Here is a 20,814-nt window from a genome sequence, read left to right as displayed (position 1 = left end):
AACATTATTTTGGTTGGGTAAATGAGAGATTTATTTATATTTATATTGTGTATAAAAGAAAAATCTTATGATAACAAATATCCATTTCTACAAATCCATTCTGTGCTAGTTAAGTCACTTAGGAGTGACAGCAACTTCGTCTCCCTGTTCTGTGCATGTTGCCCTTGTGGGCAAAATGTAATTCATAGCTCTGCAAAGGCTCTTCAAGAGAAGTAGGTTTTGTAGTATTGAAGCATGTTGTCAGCCTTTCCTGAGGCTTCATAAACGTTAATGCTGTACATGATACAAAGAGAATTAAATCATTGTTTATTTTATCTTGCAGAAATACCAAGAACCCATTTTGAATATGAAAACAGACTCACTATGAAGATGTTCCTCTTTCAGTTTGTCAACTACTACTCTTCATGCTTCTATGTAGCTTTTTTCAAAGGGAAATTTGTGGGATACCCTAGTTCTTATACATACATGTTCAGTCGCTGGAGAAATGAAGAGGTGTTAATAACTTTTAAAATGAATTTGGGGGGAAAATGCCAATCATTCTGAATGTCTTGCTTTGAAGCCTAGAAAACTAAACATTATGAAACAAAAATAATTTTCCGAACAGGGAAAGTTCACAGATTTATAAGATATTTACTTAAAATTAAAAAGATAAGCTATTGAATATATTTTTACAGTTATAACTTGAGGGGGGGGAGCCTAACAGACCTTGTATTATTATTTTTTAAACTAAATTCAACATGATTCAGAAATCTTTAATGGCAACACCTGTGAGGCTGTGAAAATGTTGGGAACAAGTTTCTTTCCTGAATTAGAAATTGGCTTTAATGAGGACAAGAACAGAAGCTCTGAAGACTTGTGTGGGAAAGAAAACAAGAAGATAGAATAGGCAAAGTACAAAGTACAGTGAGGGCAGAGATGGAAAATTATCCATAGATTTCTAACATACAACCAAATATAACATGTGTCCATTATTGGGGCAATATATAGATATCCCCTTAACCTGGCTCTATCATATTTATATGTTCTCATTTTTCGATAGAAGAGCTGCCAAAAGATTTATCTTGTCTTTTGATGACTGCACACAATTAACGAGTGATGAGGTTGAGGCCCATTCTCAATGTAGTAGCAAGTAGCATCTCCTTGACATCAGTTGTGAAGTCTCTGGTCGTTTGAGAGCTAAACCTTGGAATGTTTTTCTTCTTCATACTATTGAGGGAAGAGGGCCTTATAAGAAAGGCGAGCTGCCCACTTCTATTGGTTTTTGAAATAATTGGTACTAGTTTTTGAAATAACCTCTGACTTGAGTATGTCCCCATCAGTACTGAGGCATACCAAATTGCATTTTGTTTGGTTTCTCCATCAGTGTGATCCTGCAGGATGCTTGATAGAACTGACAACCCAACTCACCATTGTCATGGCTGGCAAACAGATCTGGGGTAACATTCAAGAGGCTATCGTCCCGTAAGTGATGCCTTAATACCGAGTTATTTTCATGTTTAAAATATAGAGCTAATTGAATATTTGGTAAACTCCTTTAGCACGTTTAAGAAATCAGTATCAACATAATCTTTACGAGTATCTCCATAGTATTGTATTATCAGGCTCTCAGATCCCATGCCCACTGGTGTGCAGCAGCCTCTTTTTTCAGACATTACCCCAAATTATTGGGTAATAGAAGAATGAGGGGGCTTGAGGGGAGGGAATGGATCAGCTGGCACAGCTCTGCTGTTCAGTTCTACATAGATGTAATCATGAAAGAGAAAGTAACTTTCTCTAAGCCATGTGAAAGATGGACAGTCATTTTTATAGCAGATGTATCTGAAAATACATGTGGTGTCAATTCATACAATATATCATTTTGCTTTCTAAAGTAATTGCAACAGTAATTTCTGTTTTTCCACTATTCAGCTGGATCTGCAATTGGTGGGGTCGTCGGAAAGCAAGGAACAACCCAGAGAATTTATACAGTCGATGGGAGCAGGACCATGATTTGCAGAGCTTTGGAGCATTGGGCCTCTTCTATGAATACCTAGAAATGGGTAAACACGAAAAACAATGACAAGTAGTAGTGGACTGTGTAGTGGATAAGGATGATACGCAAGCTCATTTCTCTTGGCTGAAATGCTATGTGCATTAAGAGCATTCCACATACACCTTTCCATGTGGTAGCATTGACTCATTCTTGGGATAAAGAGGGGCCAAATCTATATTTTATAAAGTATTTCTTTTTTATTGATGCATATATTTATTTAGATATAGGTGCTGCTCAACTCAAAACATCTCTAAAGTAACCTTGTATATAAAAGAGATGTATAAGTAGTCCTCATTTAGCAACTGCCTCATTTAGTTAGGATAGTGATGAAAAAATAACTTTATGACCAATCCTTGCATTTACAACCTTTGCAGCTCTGTAAAGCAAAGGAAGACTGAAGCACGTAAGCACAGTTGCAGTTTTACTTAGCGATCACTTTGCTTAATGACCAAGTTACTGGTCCCAGTTGTGGTCACTAAATTCGGACCACCTGTAATGCACATGAAGTGCTTGGGAGATTCCATGGACCTCTAGGGGTTCTAGCAGTGCAGTCTGCTTTTTCTTTCAGTCGAGGGAGCAAGGAAAATGTTCAGTATTCCTGCATTGCTATTGTATTGGGACAGCAGTTTCATATTTGATCACTGGGAGTAGGAGAATTATTCCTAACAATCTTAATTTCCACACTGAAGGGAAAATAATACTGCACACAACTTCATTTTATGTTTTTTTAAAAGGGTCAGAGATTCTGAAGGAAATTAATATAAAGGGCACTAGCTTTAAAAAAAAATAAGTATTTTAGGGGGGAAATTGTGAAAAAATGTATACATTAAGAAATAGCACTGGAGAAACACTAGACTCATAAAAACCAAAACTGAGACTCATAAAGTCAGCTAGAAGATGCCCACTCCTACTCATGCACAAGGGGACAAATGTTAGGCAGCTACACTAACATCCTGCAGACCATGAAGTTCTAGTAAGGAAGCTGAAGAAACTAGGAGATGAGATGGGGTTCATATATCATCCAATCCATTGAAGGATGCTGGAAAGGGAAATAATATTCCAGGTGAATGTCTAGTTACCTGAGTGCTGTTCATGGAAGAGATTTGGTTTCTGGGGACGTGGTCTATATTACCTGAATATATTACCGTGACCACATTTAACATAGAATAATAAAATAACATCAGATAAGAACTTGTGTACTGCAAGAGTGAGTGGGAGAATAACCAAACCAGGTCTTATTTAAATTGCTCAATGAACAATCTGGACACTGGCTCACATTTTATGGTTCTTGCATTAATGCTCTCATTGTGGAAATAAATACTGTAGGATGAGTTTGAACGCTAATTACAGGAAGGCAAACAAATATGATTTAATAGGTATAACTGAAGTCTGGTGAGATTATTCTCATGCTTTGAAATATAGCAGTTCAAGGATGCAGTTTGTTCAAAAGGAACAGGAAAGTTAGAAAGGGAGAAGGATTTTCATTGTATTCTTGCCAGAACAAATATAAAAAATATTGATGTTGCCATTGTATTGTGCCTTATTTGTAGGCTGTTTAGATATTAAAAGCAGAAAGCAATGTATCTGAATTTAAAAAAAAAACAGTTCAGAAAAAGATGCAGTAAATTTTCTTTTTTAAAAAAAAGTTTTTCCATGATAAATACGAATGTCCTTGATTAATGGAACTTCCTTTCTATAATGCCAGGTTTGGCCACACAGAGGCACTCAGCTTTAAGAAAACAGAAGTCTGTATAATGTTTTTATAGTGAGGATGCAGGAAGAGCAATTAGAATTACCTAAGCTCAGGGCATCCTTAAAATTTGTATGTCTTTATGCAGCAGGATGAATGGCTTGTAAGAGTGCAGAATAGCCTTCTTATTTTGGTGCCCTCCAAATGGGTGGACTTCAGTAGAGCTCAGCAGTAGTCATGCTACCTGGGAAATGAGGTCTACACATCTGGAGGGTACTCAGGGCAAAATTGATGCAAAGATCAAGTCTGTTTTTAATTCTGCCCTAAGGAATTTTCAATCTACAATCTGAAATAAGAACCTAATAAAGTATGAATATGGATATGACAGGAGAAACGGGACATATTTCCTCTCCTCATATCATAGGTTTTGGTTTAATTGTAAGCAGATATCCTGGGTGATTATGCTAAAGGCTTGGATCAAAAAGTGATTTTTTTCAGAGAACAGATTTTAAAACATGTTGAAATCAAGTATATTCATCTGAAGTTTCAATCTGTATAAGTTTTAGGTTCTAATCAATTTATATTTCATTGATAAATAACTACTACTAACTTAAAGTCATCTATTTTGATATGAACACATATTTCTTGTAAGTATGAAAAATGTTCCATAGTTGAAACAGGATACTTCGAGGCTGGTGAGGTCAGAACAGTGTGTCCTGCTTCGAGTTGAAACATTTTGCACATCTCAAATACTGCTTTTCATGTAGGAATATTTCCTGCATTTAAAGTCTATTGATTATATCCATGAATGTTTCTGATATCATTAACCAAAGTAATCTCAAATATAATTTTTCATAGGTTTCATTCAATTATTTATTTGCTATTTTCCATTCATATAGTTATTCAGTTCGGATTTATTACTCTGTTTGTGGCCTCTTTTCCCTTGGCACCCCTACTTGCTCTGATGAACAACATCTTGGAGATTCGAGTTGATTCTTGGAAACTTACAACTCAGTATCGAAGACCTGTGGCAGCTAAAGCTCATAGCATAGGAGTTTGGCAAGAAATCTTAAATGGGTTGGCTATCTTGTCCGTTGTCACAAATGTAAGTAAGCAAAGCCAAACAATAGCTGAACCTATTAATAAGAGTGCTTGGACCAGCTAGAGCTTAAAAATAGTTTCTTCTTGTATCAATTCCTCATCATTATAGCTCTAAAAAAGTGGCTAATCCTAGATAAGTAATCTGTGGTTCTTCTGATGCTACTGGTCCTGGTATAGTACCTCATAGAGGTATCTCCCTGAGTAAAGGCAAATTTGAAGCTGATGTCTGACATCTGGAGGGCCACAGGCTGCCAACCTTTGAGTAATGAACATGTTCCATCATAATCAGGTTTCCTTACAGAAACAAATGTAAATCATGGGATTTCTGTCTAGATAAATTTAACTTCAACTGAATTTTATTTATTTGTGAATAAATCATATCTCATTGTTTTTTGCTTCAGTTAGAGCAGAAGTCCTAAGGCCCTTGTATCTGTTTTTAATGAACTCAGAATTGTGATCACAGATGGATTGATTTCAGTTTGTATCCATTTTTATGTTCAGTTGGATACTCAGAAAGGAACAGAAGTAAAATACAACATTCAAAATACTGAGACACAAAATTAAAATTAATACCAACATTGTTAGCAAACAAGAGCTAAGTTATCTCTCCAACTGGATGTGGTAAAAATCACGTGAGGAGAATCACCAATATTCTACTCTAATGTCCTTGAAGCTAGAAACAAGCCTTTGTGTTTTTTCAGGCTTTTAAAATTAAATTGGATCTGTTTCATCTTCTGTGAGATTATTGTTTTTCTTCTGTACCTGATGCGATTATTTTAGGTCACTAATGGTAAGTTTGGGTTTATGTCAGCAAAAACCTATTAAATCTTCAATGCCAGGGTTTCGGCCTAGTTGAAAGATTAACATAGACATGACATGCAATGTATCCAATTGTAAAACAAATTACCTTTTGCCACCAAGAAATCGGATATTGTATGCATAGAACATACAAAGATATACCTAAATTAACAGAAAGAACCATTTGTTTCCTGCAGGCATTTATTGTAGCCTTCACATCTGATATGATTCCTCGATTGGTTTACTATTATGCCTATTTTTCGGATCCAGATTCACCTATGACTGGATACATTAATAATAGCCTTTCAGTATTCCAAATCTCAGATTTTCCGGAAAAACACAGACCTGAACAGAACCCAGGCAAATTTACCAGTTGCAGGTTAGTTGTAATTAATCCATATCATACGTCGCATAGTAACAATTAACAATTATACTTGTTGTAATATTGGTTGTGATTTTCTGATCTTTACCTATGTTCTTTTGACATCTTATGAGCTGAATCAGAGACTTTCTAGCCATCAGTTGTGTGACAGTGTAGGTGACTGCAGACAAGATGCATTTATAGTAATTAATATGAAAAGTATCAAAAGTATCAATTACAGAAGTAGGGGAATGTAGTTATTTGAATCTTTCATTCATTTAATTCAGATGTAATACTAAGGTACAGCTTGTTCAGCTTAATTATCTGAATTTATCTCAGACAACAGAGATAAATGTTTGACAACCACAGAGTTTGAAGTTGGTTTACAAACCATGATTTATTTTAAGTAATCCTGAACTCAGAATGTGTTTGTTCTTGGCTTGAATTTGTAACTCATTTGAGTCTTTTTCATTCTACAGAGCCATAGGGCAAATACAGCTAAAAAGGATATTTCTCCTCAGGCTAACTGCAGTCTGTTTTTTTCCCCCAGAAGTCAAAACAACATATTTGCTCCCATAAACCACAACAAAATACATTGAGTTGGCACATACCCAATTAAGAAAATTCAGAAACACACATACTACATCTTAGAAGTCTCTCACAACCATGTAAGAACCACCCTCCCCAAATCTAAAAATTGTCCACTGCAGATCTCTTCTACAGATACACCCCCCATCAGTAAACAGAAAGCACAAAGCACGCTACCACAAGCACACAAATCAATCCCTTAATATTGCTAGGAGACTAGAGAAATTGGCCAAACAGGTTTGCTGAACTGTCAGATTGATTCCAGTTTATTCCACAAACTATAGTTAAAACAAGTCTTCCACCTTTTGTAGTTATATGCAGAAAATGTAAGGAATGACATTGTGCTTTCCTCTTCCCCATGCATTTTGATATGGACTTGCAGTTTTTAGTGGAAACACCTTGATTATCCTTTGTATAATTTCAAGCTGGTCTAAGAAAAAATGCACATAAATTGGGGTGGATGGGTGTCACACAGTGCATTTTTCCAGGGCCTTAGTAAAGATAATTCATATGTGAACTACTTTTAGGCATAGATATCCCCCTGTGGCCTCAGTTCCTATCTCTCCAGCATTCCTGTCCAACACATGCCTCATTATGTGCCTGTGATAGAATGGGGTTCCCACTTCATATGATTTTCCATGGTTTTTCCCATAGTTTTTAGTGTAACATGAAAGGGTTGCCATGTCTGTGGTGTAGCTATCCTGGGGGGCACTATTTCTATTACTTTGTTGTCTTCTAATGGTCATACACTTGTCCTGTGCAGTACATTTCATTGCCTTTTAGCAATTAAATCTTCCCATTCAACTTGCACACTGGAAACTTTCATAAACTGTTTTGAATGAAGCTCGTACTGCCCTTCTGGTCTTCTATTGTTTATTTATGCCACCCCATGTTTCATTTTGCAATACTGTGGTGTCCAAATTCCACCTTATGATAGCTTGAAATATATGTATTTTTTTATTCTGTGAATATATTCTCACACTTGGCTTTTGCTATGCTTGAACAAATGGGAGACATGAGTTGGATCTTGTACTTAAAAAACAAAAACATTAAAATCAGGATCAAAAGTCTTCTTAACTGACAGCTTTATATGAATGTAAATGCCACAGCAATTGTAATCTGTCTCTGTTTCAGTGTAGCCCCTCACCTTTAGATGTTTATATTCAACAGGTACAGGGATTATCGATATCCACCAGACCATGAGAAGCCATACATGCACACAATGCAATTCTGGCACATCCTGGCTGCAAAAATGGCTTTTATAATTATTATGGAGGTAAAATATTTTTATAATTATAATTATTATTTTTATTATTTTTAGATTTTTTTATTCTGCCTTTATTATTATTTTTTATAAGTAACTCAAGATGGGGAACATACTTAATATTCCTTCCTCCTCCTATTTTCCCCACAACAACAACCCTGTGAGGTGAGTTGGGCTGAGAGAGAGTGGCTGGCCCAAGGTCACCCAGCCGGCTTTCAGGCCTAAGGCGGGACTAGAACTCTCCGTCGCCTGGTTTCTAGCCTGGTGCCTTCATCAAACTGGCTCTGGCATATTATTGAGGTCTTCTGAAATCAGTATGCTAGAGTGTCAGTCTGGAGTTACAGTAGTTTTAATGAAAGCAGGTTGAGCTCTTGATGGTACACATTTTTTTTTAATGTTATGAAAGTAGCATTTAAAAATAGGAACGAAGTGCTAAGTACTTACCTGAAATAAAAAAGAATAAGCATTGAACACACACAGCATTCTACTATAAATATAATGCTAGAAAAATAGTGTAGGGTAAAGGTAAAATAAATGTAGTCTGGGAGTCACATGTAGACTGCCGGAATCCTTTTCTGGCCCCCAACTGTGGACCTTTAGGGTTGGGGGGGGGGGTTGACATTTGGGGGGCCAGATGGATTTAAGGGTATTTTTACCTTTTAATTTCCTGAAACTCCTCTTCTCATAATGGATCCTGGCTTTGCCAACTTTAAAGGGCAGTCATTCACATGCCACAGAAACTCTGGTGTGGCCTTTGAGCTGATGGGAGTTGCATACATCAGGTGTAAAAGGGGATGCCACTGAAAACAGGATGTACTGAGAACTCTTCTATTTTATGTTGATAGTAGTCAGGGGATCTCTTTTTAAAAAGGCAAGCAAGGAAGATTTTTCATTTGTGACCACTTACATTCCTACCAGGAATATTGGACTGCAAGCATTTCTAAGAAGCTGGAATATATAGAAAAAATCAATACTGTTTAGGGCCTAAACAAGACTATCACGTTAATTGTGTGAATGCAATCATCCTGCTTAATTTTTATTACATAAATAGAAGTTGAATGGCCTTAGAACCTGGGATTAATTGGTAAGGAGAGCTCTCATTAATTCTAAAGAAATTCTAAAGAAATCCTTTATTTTTTCTTAAAGGAGATAGGAAAAAAATTAAATTTTTGCTTTTGACCTCTTAACAATTTTGGCTGTTTACATAATAAGTGAATTGATATCCTGGTGCAATCTGACCCTTAATTATGAAAGAGTTACCTACTTACAGCTGCCCGGGGTTACTATAAATGGGTGGCTGTAAAACTTGGAAATTATAAGTCAATAAATAACAAAAATAAAGTCTCATTTTTATTCCTTGCTCATTAGTATGTACTACTTACTATACTAATTATTGCTAAATTATATACTATTATTTACAAGGCACCTACAAAAGTTAGCCTAGTGTATGTGTTTCTATATGTGTGTACGTGTATACACTATATACATACATTATATGTATATAATGATTTTGAGGCCTCCCAACTCCAAAAAGACTCTGGGTGGCATACAATATTTAAAATACCTAATTTAAGAAACAAGACTGCCCAGGCAAAACATCATAAATGAAATGTAAAAAAAAAAAAAAAAGACTAAATGGGGGCATCACAAAAACTCTTATCTCAGGCTTGAGAACAGAGCTAGGTCTTAAGAGACTTCCAGAACATTTGCAGAGTAGGACCCATACATATCTCTGGGGTGGGGGTTGTTCCAGTGCAACAGAGAAGGCACATTACCTTGATCCCACAAGATGATAATGTTTATTGGAGGGGGCCTGGAGCACACCCAGTCTGCCCAAGCATACCAGACAGGGAAAAATAACTGGAGTTAGGTGATCCCTCAAATAACCAGTTGGTCTAGTAAGCCAGTTTGGTCTAGTGGTTAAGGCAACAGGCTAGAAACCAGGAGACTGTGAGTTCTAGTCCCACCTTAGGCATGAATGCTGGTTGGGTGACTTTGGGTCAGTCACTCTCTCTCAGCCCAACTCACCTCATAGGGTTGTTGTTGTGGGAAAAATAGGAGGAGGAAGGAGTATTTGGTATGTTTGCTGCCTTGAGTTATTTATAAAAATAATAAAGGTGGGATAGAAAATACATAAAATAAAGCAGGGGCTATTCCCTGAAGGGCTTTATAGGTGATGACCAGCGCCTTGAATTGCACCCAGAAGCTGACTGGAAACTGGTGCGGCTTGTGCAGCAGCAATGACACATGGATATACCAAGAATCTGCATGTGTATTTGTGTGTGTGTGTATGAATAGGCAGGTAGGTAAATAGATACAGTAGATAGACAGTTTGGTCTAGTGGTTAAGGTACTGGACTAATAATGGAGAAGCTGGAGTTCTAGTCCTCCTTTAAGCATGGAAGCCAGCTGGATGACTCTGGGTCAGTCACTCTCTCTCAGCCTTAGGAAGAAGGCAATGGCAAACCATTTCCAGAAAATGTTGCGTGTATATGCACACAAGAACATGTATATCCTAAATTTTCTAGATGCCCAGTAAATAATAGTATATTTAAAATGAGACCTGTGATAGAAAGTTGCATTGTGGAGTATTTTTGCACAGACTTCTAACTATCTAACCATGCAATTTCTAGGCTATTGTGTTCTCTTCCATGGGCATCCACAGCAGAGGCAGAAGTGGGAGAGGGACAAAGGAAACAAAATCTGTGTGATTATGTTTGCATGCAAACACATAAAGGCAGAATTTGCATGATGGCATCACTGTATTTGCATTTGGGCATCCACAGTCCTATTCCTCTTTGTTCCAGCTTGCTTCTCTCAGCAGCCAGTCAAAATTCTACAGTCACTGAACATGTTCAGTCCCTGTTGGACTATTTTAGAGTTCCCCCATCAATACATGCATATGTGCATGCATGGTGACTGACACACATGCACATTTATAACACATGTGTATGTATGTCAGCCACCATGCAAGTACATAAATATGCATTGTTCTGCAAGCTCAGGGGTTCTCCACAGTCTACTGATAACTTGCTTTTGAGCATGATCATTTTCACTACGTAAAGATTGGCATTTAGACAGTTGAATTTACTCTTAGTATGTGCAAGATGGAAGTTACCACTGTATTGTTACAGTGAACGTGGACTCCAGAACTTGTATGTTCTACTTTTGTCAGTTAAGAACTCAGTCAGGAGTGATTTTAAATGAGGGAGGCCACTTAAGTTTTACCGATTCAAGGTAAATTGTTATGGCAGTAGGAGCTTTCTTTTATAGGTTACTGTACCATTTATCCAGCCATTCACTGGTAAATTACTGAGACTGGCAATGGCACAAAACATAATATTTCTTTAATGTTGCAGCGGTGCTAAGCTTCACTTGATCAAGTGCACATTGCAAATGTTTAGAACAGGGAAGGGGAAATGATGCTTTGTTTCCATAACCTCTTTTTATACATCCTTCTGTTTTGTGTTATCCTCCAGCATGTTGTCTTCATTGTAAAATTCTTTGTGGCCTGGATGATTCCAGATGTCCCATCTGAGGTGAAGGCCAAAATAAAGCGTGAGAAGTACTTAACACAAAAAATCTTACACGAGTATGAACTCAATAAACTGAAACAGAAGTTGTGTGAAGGAAGGACCTGCACCAGCATGGAAAAGGAAGTCATTGCTAGTGAAGGAAGAGTGGAGTTATCAGAAGTCATGTAGCTTGAAGAGTGGCTGTTTGCCTGGAATTCCAGCCTGTGAAATTTTGTTGTTCAGAATCTGCGATGAGCTGTCTGCTCAGTATGCCTTGAAAGCTGTCTGGTATTTTTAACCAATCTATTTGTGGAACCAAAAATATTTAGGAAACAGACAACATGGTTTGGCTATTGGGCAGTCAACAGACCTTTTTTTCCCCTTTGTTTTGGCTCCATAACTTTAAAAAACAGGCTTCAGCTTATGCCACTACATTCTCTGTTCCATTGCCTTACCTTTGTAAGACTGTATGCTTTCTTGGAAATACTGTTGTCTTAAGTGTTTTTGTAATGAATAGCTCCCAAATTTCCATGATGTAAGCAGAGGCTCAAAGTCATCACTGCCAAGTCTGAGAAGGGCTTCCCCATGACGAGATTTGGGGAGTTGCCACGAATGACACAAAATTCTCCCTACCTAGATTTTTATGTATGCATGTATCAATCAAATGATAAGGCCGAGAGTCTTATGTGAAGTCTTCCACTTATTGCACTGTCAACACATGGTGCTAGAGATGGAAAGGGAATTGTGTTATTTTATCATTGTCTTGGGATTTTAAAGGACACCACAGATTATGGTGGCCCTTTCTCATTTTAATATGCCTGTTTCCAAATTTGAAGTCACTCTCAGTCTATTAGGAATTGTTAACTTTGGTGCAATTGAGAGGGTTTAGCACAGCAAGTGTATGCATGTTAGAGAAGCTTTTTTGAAAAGCTTCTGCCAAGAGGTAAATTAAATATGATGTTAGAAAATCAGATGCCTTGCTCAGTATTAAAGAAGTACTATTCTGTAATTCTCTGCCTGCTCATAGGAGCTGTCATACTGTTTTGTTTTTTTAGCTTTGGTCTCATAAGGTATTTAAGCATTTAATACTTGGAAAATCTTACAGATATCATGGATGCATTTCTGTTGCACAAATCTGCACCTTCAAATGCCTTTTTGAGGTAGACAGTCTATTTTGTATGTTCTTTTTAAGGTTTAAATAATGCAATTATAGATTATTTTTCAATAGAGTGCAACTAGAGTACTAACTTGGATTACTTCACCCTCTAAAACAAAACTCCAAAACCAAAATTAATATGAAATTCAGTTGGAAATGCATTTGATAAAAACCCAAATCGTCCAGTAATACTTAAAATTGTTAAAATGGCATTATATTTTCAAATCCATGAAGAAGGGCTATCAACAAAGCCATTTGTTGTGATGCTGCCTTAAACGTTTATCTGTTTGTGTTTGTAAAGAGTATGTATTCTTAATATTTAATGAATGAAAGATTATGCACATTGGTACAGCCAGAGTCCCAATACTAAGAAATTGTGATTGTTTGAATATTGTCAAGAAATGTATCCTTAGAAGAGATATGTTGAAATGATTTTGCAGATTTATTGTCTTATTTATCTGTTTAGTGTGTCTTATGTATGCAAAACTAATTATAGGCCTTTTACATTTGATTTCCTTGTTTTGCTACATAATTTTAAAGAATTGCAACTATTTTTGACAATTCACTACAATTTTATAGCCAAGTCTATTTTACCATTGCTTAGTGCCTTGTGTACATTCACTTAGGAAAGAAAGAATGGATGTGAAAATGTTAGTTCTCTTAATTAGCATAGTGTGATATATGAAGAAGTTCACCATGAGGACAGCAGCTTTTATACTTAACCATATCTATCAGTAAGGAGCAAGTTTTGCAAACTTCCAGTTGGGTTATGTCTTTACCATCCAACTGAATGATAACTAAGAAATATAAACCTTACTGGATTCTGTTAGTCAAAATGAAGCATGCTAGACATCATAATATTTCACAATGGTGAAATACTTGCACTCGGTAAGTCATGCTCAACTGTTAAGTATTGAAAAAGAAATGCCAGGTAGTGCATGAACCAGAATTTCCATTTCTGATAGTAAACAAATTAAATTATACACTCCAAATACTATGGAAAATATTTTAATCAATGAAGATGTCCTTTCAGAGAAAATAGGCCTCTTATTTTTGATTGATAGACACAGCATTCCCAGATAAATGCTTACCGTGCTGCCTAAATTGTATGAGACCCAATACAGGGATGCTTTTGTCATTTGATTTTGTTTGCCTGAGTTTCCATGAACTGAATAATTTAATAGGTTTTGAATAATGTTAACATAGCATCACAGCAAAGTAGTATTTGGATAAACAAATTTCAGAATTGGTATCAAATGTGTTGCAGAATCTTCCACCTTCTTTTCATATGCAAATACAGAGAACCTTTGGTATATGCCATAACCTGCGTGTTAGAGTACTGATTAGGATAACCAGCTGCCTAATCCCTACAAGAACAGGGTTTCAGTCACCATTACTCTCTCATCCAGTATCTTGTTTATGCATAGGTCATAGAACCAATGCATAATTTATGGTGTTGCGTGTATGTTTGGAGAATAGTAAGACAATGGCTCCTGTGCTTTGAATTGTACTGAGATCTAACTTTACTATCTCTCACAGATTTTGAATCACATTTTTTTTTATCATCCTTAAACAGCCTTGTTTACTTTTTTGTTACTATTTGTGATTAAGTAAATGTGCTAAGGAATACTATTTTAGTGCAAAGTGTATTATGGCTAAGGTAAAAGATATGTAATGTGCACTTCAGTTTGCCAAAGATACAATGCAACTACCAAAAATCTACATGTGTAGCCATCACCCCATCCACTTCATAAGTGAACGTCACTGCTTCTTTCTTTACAAGTGTTCGTGTAAAGCAAAATGGAGAATGTGAACTATTTGCATTAATGCCATATGTAAATCTCACAATACTCTGTAACAAAGTGCAGCAAATAGTGCATTTAAAGTCAACACTATCATGGTTTAATGAATTATCATTAAAAGCTTTCTTTGTGTTTCGGGTATCAATGTATGTAGGGTTTGTTTGACTTTTTAGTTTGCCATTCTAAGTATTTTGTACTACAGTGACTTTTTTAAAATGAACGAGTTGCAGAGAGAAACAATGAAATAATATGTGGTTGTATCAAATTCCACCATGCGTTATTTCACAAGTTCAGCTGAAATTTCACAAAAGCAGATCCTTATTGTTTCTCTGTCCTCTGTCCAGGATCGCTGAAAGCAGGGGAATGAGTGAAAATGTTTAAAATAAATTTATTCTGTTTATTTGCATGGCTTGCTGCTGCTGTTTGAGTAGATTATGGGACAAGGCATAAGTGTGTCCCAAAGCCAAAAGCAAAGCAGTAGCTATATAGTGCACCATATTTTGAACAATTGTTTCAGTTAGTGCATTTGAAAAAGAGTAATTGGTTTTCAATTTTTACATAAGTGCTATCACTTTATTCCTTGAGTCTGTAAGTCTATAATTAAATTAAATTCACTGAAAATCACTTTCTTGTGTGTATGGAATTGCAACCAGAGGCATCTGTCCCAGAGTTCTTGGCTACAGCAGTTGGCTATGTGCTAATTCAATGACACACATGTATCTTCTGAAAAAGCTGCTTTCAAGAGAAGAATGGGAAGGAGGAGAAAGTGGGACTCAACCTACCACATCTTAAAAGAATGACTGAATAAAGCACTAATTTTAGGGCCATCAGATCTGAACTGCAAAAGTCTAGTTGATTGTTAGCGCCGGAGTTCAGCATTTTTATATCTTTTTGCTGCCTTCTAGTGGTCATCCAGATTTCTGTAGCCTTACACATGCATACATAGTATACCTCTATCAGTGTCTTTTTACCAGTCAAATACTTTCTCTCATCTGCTTGCCCAATTTTAGCATGGATTGCTTTGAACAAATTTCCTATCTCCCATCTTGTGTTTGGTTGTTAATCCATATTCTCTCATGGTTCATGCTACATGCTGTCCAAACACCATCCTATGATAGATTTAAAATGTGTGTGTTTTGTTCCGCAAAGTTAGTTTTCCGTATTGCTTTGCTGTCATCTAAGGGTCACCCAGTTATTTGCAGCTCAGATCTGATAACCCTGCTGTAGTCTCTATCTTGACGTTAATTGCAGTCCTATCCAAGCAACCTAAACTGCATGGAGCCTATATACCAGATGCCACAATTAAATAGAATACATATGATATCCTTTAGTGCATGTTGGACCCAATCTTGACCCAGTCATACACTTGCTGTAATACACATAAATCTTTTATAAGTTCACTTTTAACATACAGTATCTATCAAAACTTACAATAGCCACATTTCAGTGAAAAAAATGCTATGTTTCACAGTTCTTATGATGTATCAAGTACAATTCAAATGGAGTTAAAGATACTACCAAATATTTCATCTCAATATGGAATGATCCTTTCCTAGGATAAATAGTGTACAGTACATGATAAGATGATTTGAATTTGTGCTTATGATCAGGAATCCCCCCGCCCCGGGCCCCACTGCCACCACACCCTGCACAGACTGAATTCACACATCACACAAAATCATAACGTAGCTTTATTTTGTTTGTTTGGTATTGCGTGCAGGTAGATCACAACATGGTGGTTTGTAACTCATGGTGTATGGATTAGCCTGACATGCGAACTCAATTACTTTAGTAAAAGTACCTAATTAAATGAACCAAGATTTAACATGATTTGTGAATTGTCACTCACTTCTTACAGAGAATTATCGTACTGCAAGAGGAAAACAAAGCAAAAGTATCTTCTACAGTTGATTCTTAATTTATTATAATGGAACCTGGTTATGTTACCCATCTCAAATTGGGGAGGGGGGGGTGAAATCTTGGAAAAAAGACCCCAAATATATTTGCTTTTTAGCTGAGGCCATCCATGTCATTTCTTTCATATAAAAATTCTAATATATGCACAGGTTGCTGTCGTCATAAGGTCTGCAATACAGTGGGTGAGATTTTTAGCTAACAGGATTCAAAATGCAAATAATTCAGTTAAGGTTTTTTTGGGGGGGGAAAGGATATCAACGGCAAATACGTTCAGCTTATTCTGTGACACGTTGACTGTGAAATTAAATATTGTGTTTATATCTGTAATTCTTTGCCATTATAGCTCTGTGGCAACTTTAGGGATGGCCTTAGGGGCTGTACCCAGAGTTGCACCTTGTGCAGGCATCTTCTAAATAGGAAGATGCATTTTACTTAAACGTTAGTCTTTGCAAAACCCTCTGGTGATCCTGAGCCTTGTTATAGGTAATGAAGAACTAGAGACAGCCTATGATCAGGGCATTTGCAGAGGAGGTAAAAGTCAAAATGGCTGCTGCAACTGTGCAAAGCCCCACCCCTTTCTATGTGTGCTGTACAGGTGATTTCAGACACCATCATGACTCTTGACTGCCCCCTGCAGACAATCCTGTTTATGATTCTGTAATCCTTTCCCCTATTCCTAGTTGGCAAGGCATTTCTGTCCAGCCTTGGCAAAAGCAATGAGCCTTCTTGATGGCTGTGATCCAAGGAGAAATGATCTAAAATATCTGGATTAGAGATATTGTCAGACTGTTGGTCTGGTAGCTGTTGGTCAGGGCAATAGGTATTCAAGATAATACTAAGCTACGCTGTTAGGCTACTCAGAATGCTATTTCCCTTTTTCTTTCTTCAGAGAGCAGAGAAAACCACTCCATGCCCATGAGAATAATGGAAAACAGCCACAACAGGATTTCTTTTGTTTCTCTGCCAGTTATATGGGGGGGGGGGGGGGAGAGGAATGGGGACACTATGCTCTCATGAATTTATCTGATAACACTTTTCTCCTTATTTCTAATAAAAAGTGTAATTTTAACATAATTAAAAGGGCAGTTGCTAGGTATAGCTAAGGAATACCTTAGGAAATGCCAGTCAATGTTTCAATCTGCTAATCCTTCAAAAGAACCCCTTTGGAACATAAAACAGCATGGACAGAGCATCTCTTTAAAGGTTTGCCCAGTGCTAATACATTTCAGTAAAGAAGCAATAATTGTTTCTGACCAAACAACTACATATAGAATGATACTGGATTCCTATGAATGCTGACTTAAAATAGTCAGACATATTAAGATTCCATGATTCCAAAAGCACCAGAAAAGATCTCGGCAAAATGCATAATAGGGATTTTACAGTAATGTATGCTAATTAAATTCACCAAAGAATCATGCAAGACATGTAGGTGAAGTTGATGCACTTTAGGAGTTAATGAATTAGTATTAGACAAATTAACCTAATGATCCCCCAGTTAGGGAAAGAAATTAGGTATATTGTGGTTAATGAGAAGCAAAGCAGTGAAATTTTACATGGTGCAGAGGTTGATTCTGTTCATATTGTGAACAGAAGCTATTTCTGGATTGAACTCTTGTGCTTCTGTTTGATTTTCTACTTACAAGAGTAATAGAATACTTACAATACATGTTTTAAGACTGTGCTATTTCTTGGTTCTTGGTTCTGCATCTATGAAAACAGAAGAAGCACCACCACAGAACTACATTCCTATTTCTTTCTTACCCATTCGCTCCCATTAATTGTTCTTGCTCCTCAGACCCATCCACTGATTCTATCAGAGCTACTTGTTGCTGTCTAGTTTCTCATCCTACTTCATCCACAGTGAATGACGGCAATGATGGAAATCTTTCCTGGAGCAGAAGTGTTCAAAAGAGAAGGAAGAGACATCTACTTCTGCTTATAGCATTATCCACCGAAGAGAGGTGGGAGTTTCCTGCAACGTTTATTGTGGACTTCTGTCTTCTGCTTTGGGCGACATGGCTTCTTTAACTGCAAGCAGCTCTGAGTAAGCTAAGCAACTTCCCTCCACCTCTCCACATATCCACTGGGTGTTTAGAAATTCTGTGCGTTATGTATCTGCAGTACATAGTTGCAGTAGACATAAGTGCTGCATCAAATGTGAATCTGTTCTTAGGCAAATGAAGTCTGGCAAATGATGCCTGAAAGTGCTCTTATAGATACTAATCTTGGTGTTCAAAGTAAAATATTACAGCAATATTAATGTTTTTTCAGAGATGCAAAAAACATTCTGTTGGGTTTTTTATTGTCAAGTAATCTCTATGTACGTTATGTGCAGTTCAGAAATGACACGTGTTTGCTTAACTTGCAACATGTCATCTTCGTAGAGGTGCCTTCTGTTTTGAGCAGACAATGTATATATCTTCATGAACAAAAGGGTGTTTTGAATAAGTGCTGAATAAAACTACCTGGGCAAAGATGTAGAAAGAGTTCCTTTGAGTATGAGATGCTTCCTTGCTGTCTAATTCAATCTCTCCTTCCCCCTCAATCCCTTTTCATTCTGGTCATGTTATTTATGACATTTGTAAACTAGTCTAGAGACTTAGCAAAAGAGCAGAGAACAAAATATTTTTAATAAAAGTGTGTTTTGATGCATATCTACAGATCTGAAAGCTTAACTAGTAGCCTGGGATATGTAACTCAACATAACTGAGACAGAGAACTTTGGACTCTGTTCTAATGCAACAGCCAATGTGTTGTAATGAAGAAAGTGGCGGCTTCATCAAAGAAGTTCCTTTTTAACGTTGAGCACTGGCATTCAATTATTTTGGCTAATCAGTGCTATCCTGTCCAGTTGTTGGAACTTTTGCATGCAGAATTCATTCTCAGCCTGCCCTGATTCATAAAGTTGAAGGAGATCAGCTCTCATAAATTGTCCTGGGTTCCATCAATAAATCCAAGAAGTTGGTTCACTGAACCCTGTGGCTTTCTTTCTGGTTCTGATCATGGTTTTAGCTTGAGGCCACAGAGTACTTGGGAAGGGGTGGCCAGGGTTGGATCACCTATGGAGCAGGGTGGGTTGTCAGGGTATTGGTTGGGGGGGGTGGGAGTGTAAGTGTGATCAGGCATGTGTGCCTTGGCCTGGGAGGAGGGAGTGAATAGTAGGAGCACAGTGGGGGTAACTGAGAGGATAGGCCGGAACATCACAAAGGTGATGGATACCAGAAGATATGGCAGGAACCTGGGGCAGGCCACATTCGGGGACACTGGGCATGCTGATTGGATCCTTAGTGGATCTGGTGGTGGTGCTGCTGCTGCTGAAGACCAGGTTGATGTGTAATAAACCTACATTCATGATCTTACCTGGATTGAATTTCTTATCATGATCTTATCATGAATGAGGGTGCTGGCCTGGCTGAGACCTGGTTGAGCCAGAAGGAGTGTGTACTTCTTTTTTAATTATGCCTGCCCAGGTTTCAGATTTTGCATCATCCAAAACCCCAAGGAAAGGGAGGGGGGAGATGGCTATGGTCATCCCTGAGTCTTTGAAGGCTCTCAGAGGCTCTGTTCCTCAGATAATCAGATGTGAGGTGCTCAGGTTGAAGTTGGGCTCTAGGGGCCAGTTGGGTTTGCTGATAAGGTACCACCAGTGGCATCCCTGGTGGCAGGGAGGTGCTATGTCAGCATATACTCCTATGGTTTTACACTATGCAAGCCCACACCCCAGAATCAAGAGTCAAGTGACATTTTAAAGGTCATTTTCAGGAAGGAATGCACTTGCTGTTCCAGCAGAGGCTGGTAAAAGGCTGCTCCCAGCAGTTAGGAAACCAGAATAAGATGTGCAGATGCAGATGTATAAGCTAAACTGCGTACCTGCTCCTTTGATGCGAATGTTTCTCTGTCCAGAACAGGGAGATCTCTCATTTCTGTGTAATGTGATTTCGCACATTAAGCAGCTCTGTCTTGTCTGTCTGGATTCAGTTCATTATCCATCATCCAATCAGCACCAACTGTAGGCAGACCTTCAAGAAAGCATTATTGAAATGATACAGAAAAATTATTTTGAGTGTCACTAGCTGCCTCCTGAGGAATCTGTATAGCGACGAAGTAGCAATGGTAAGAACAGACCACAGAACAATGGACTGGTTTAAGATTGGGAAAGGAGTATGACAGGGTTGTATACTCTCACCCTACCTATTCAACTTGTACGCAGAACACATCATGCGACAAGCTGGGCTTGATGAATCCAAAGCTGGAGTTAAAATCGCTGGAAGAAACATTAACGATCTCAGATATGCAGATGATACCACTTTGATGCCTGAAAGTGAGGAGGAACTGAGGAGCCTCATGACGAAGGTGAAGAAAGTGCAAACGCTGGCTTGCAGCTAAGCCTCAAAAAAACCAAGATTATGGCAACCAGCTTGATTGATAACTGGCAAATAGAGGGAGAAAACGTAGAGGCAGTGAAAGACTTTGTATTTTCAGGTGCAAAGATTACTGCAGATGCTGACTGCAGTCAGGAAATCAGAAGACGCTTAATCCTTGGGAGAAGAGCAATGACCAATCTCGATAAAATAGTGAAGAGCAGAGA

At 37.6% G+C, this 20,814-nt stretch overlaps 1 protein-coding gene across 3 annotated transcripts in view; it reads left to right on the top strand.

Moving 5' to 3' along the window:
- Positions 1 to 13,647, top strand: part of ANO5 (anoctamin 5) — a 76,115-nt gene extending 62,468 nt beyond the window's left edge. For all 3 annotated transcript variants that reach the window (XM_063289566.1, XM_063289565.1, XM_063289564.1), the window contains 7 exons: positions 323 to 492; positions 1,364 to 1,461; positions 1,909 to 2,039; positions 4,622 to 4,827; positions 5,819 to 6,000; positions 7,741 to 7,846; positions 11,313 to 13,647. In XM_063289566.1, the coding sequence (XP_063145636.1) occupies positions 323 to 492; positions 1,364 to 1,461; positions 1,909 to 2,039; positions 4,622 to 4,827; positions 5,819 to 6,000; positions 7,741 to 7,846; positions 11,313 to 11,537 (1,118 nt within the window). In that variant the 3' untranslated portion in view covers positions 11,538 to 13,647. The remainder of the gene's footprint in view (positions 1 to 322; positions 493 to 1,363; positions 1,462 to 1,908; positions 2,040 to 4,621; positions 4,828 to 5,818; positions 6,001 to 7,740; positions 7,847 to 11,312) is intronic.
- Positions 13,648 to 20,814: the final 7,167 nt, after the last annotated feature.

The sequence above is a fragment of the Candoia aspera genome, chromosome 1 (genome assembly GCF_035149785.1).
Source record: "Candoia aspera isolate rCanAsp1 chromosome 1, rCanAsp1.hap2, whole genome shotgun sequence".
In the NCBI taxonomy this organism is placed as follows: Eukaryota; Metazoa; Chordata; class Lepidosauria; order Squamata; family Boidae; genus Candoia; species Candoia aspera.
The sequence above is the reverse complement of the archived record's forward strand: the minus strand, read 5'-3'. Positions and strand labels throughout refer to the sequence as shown.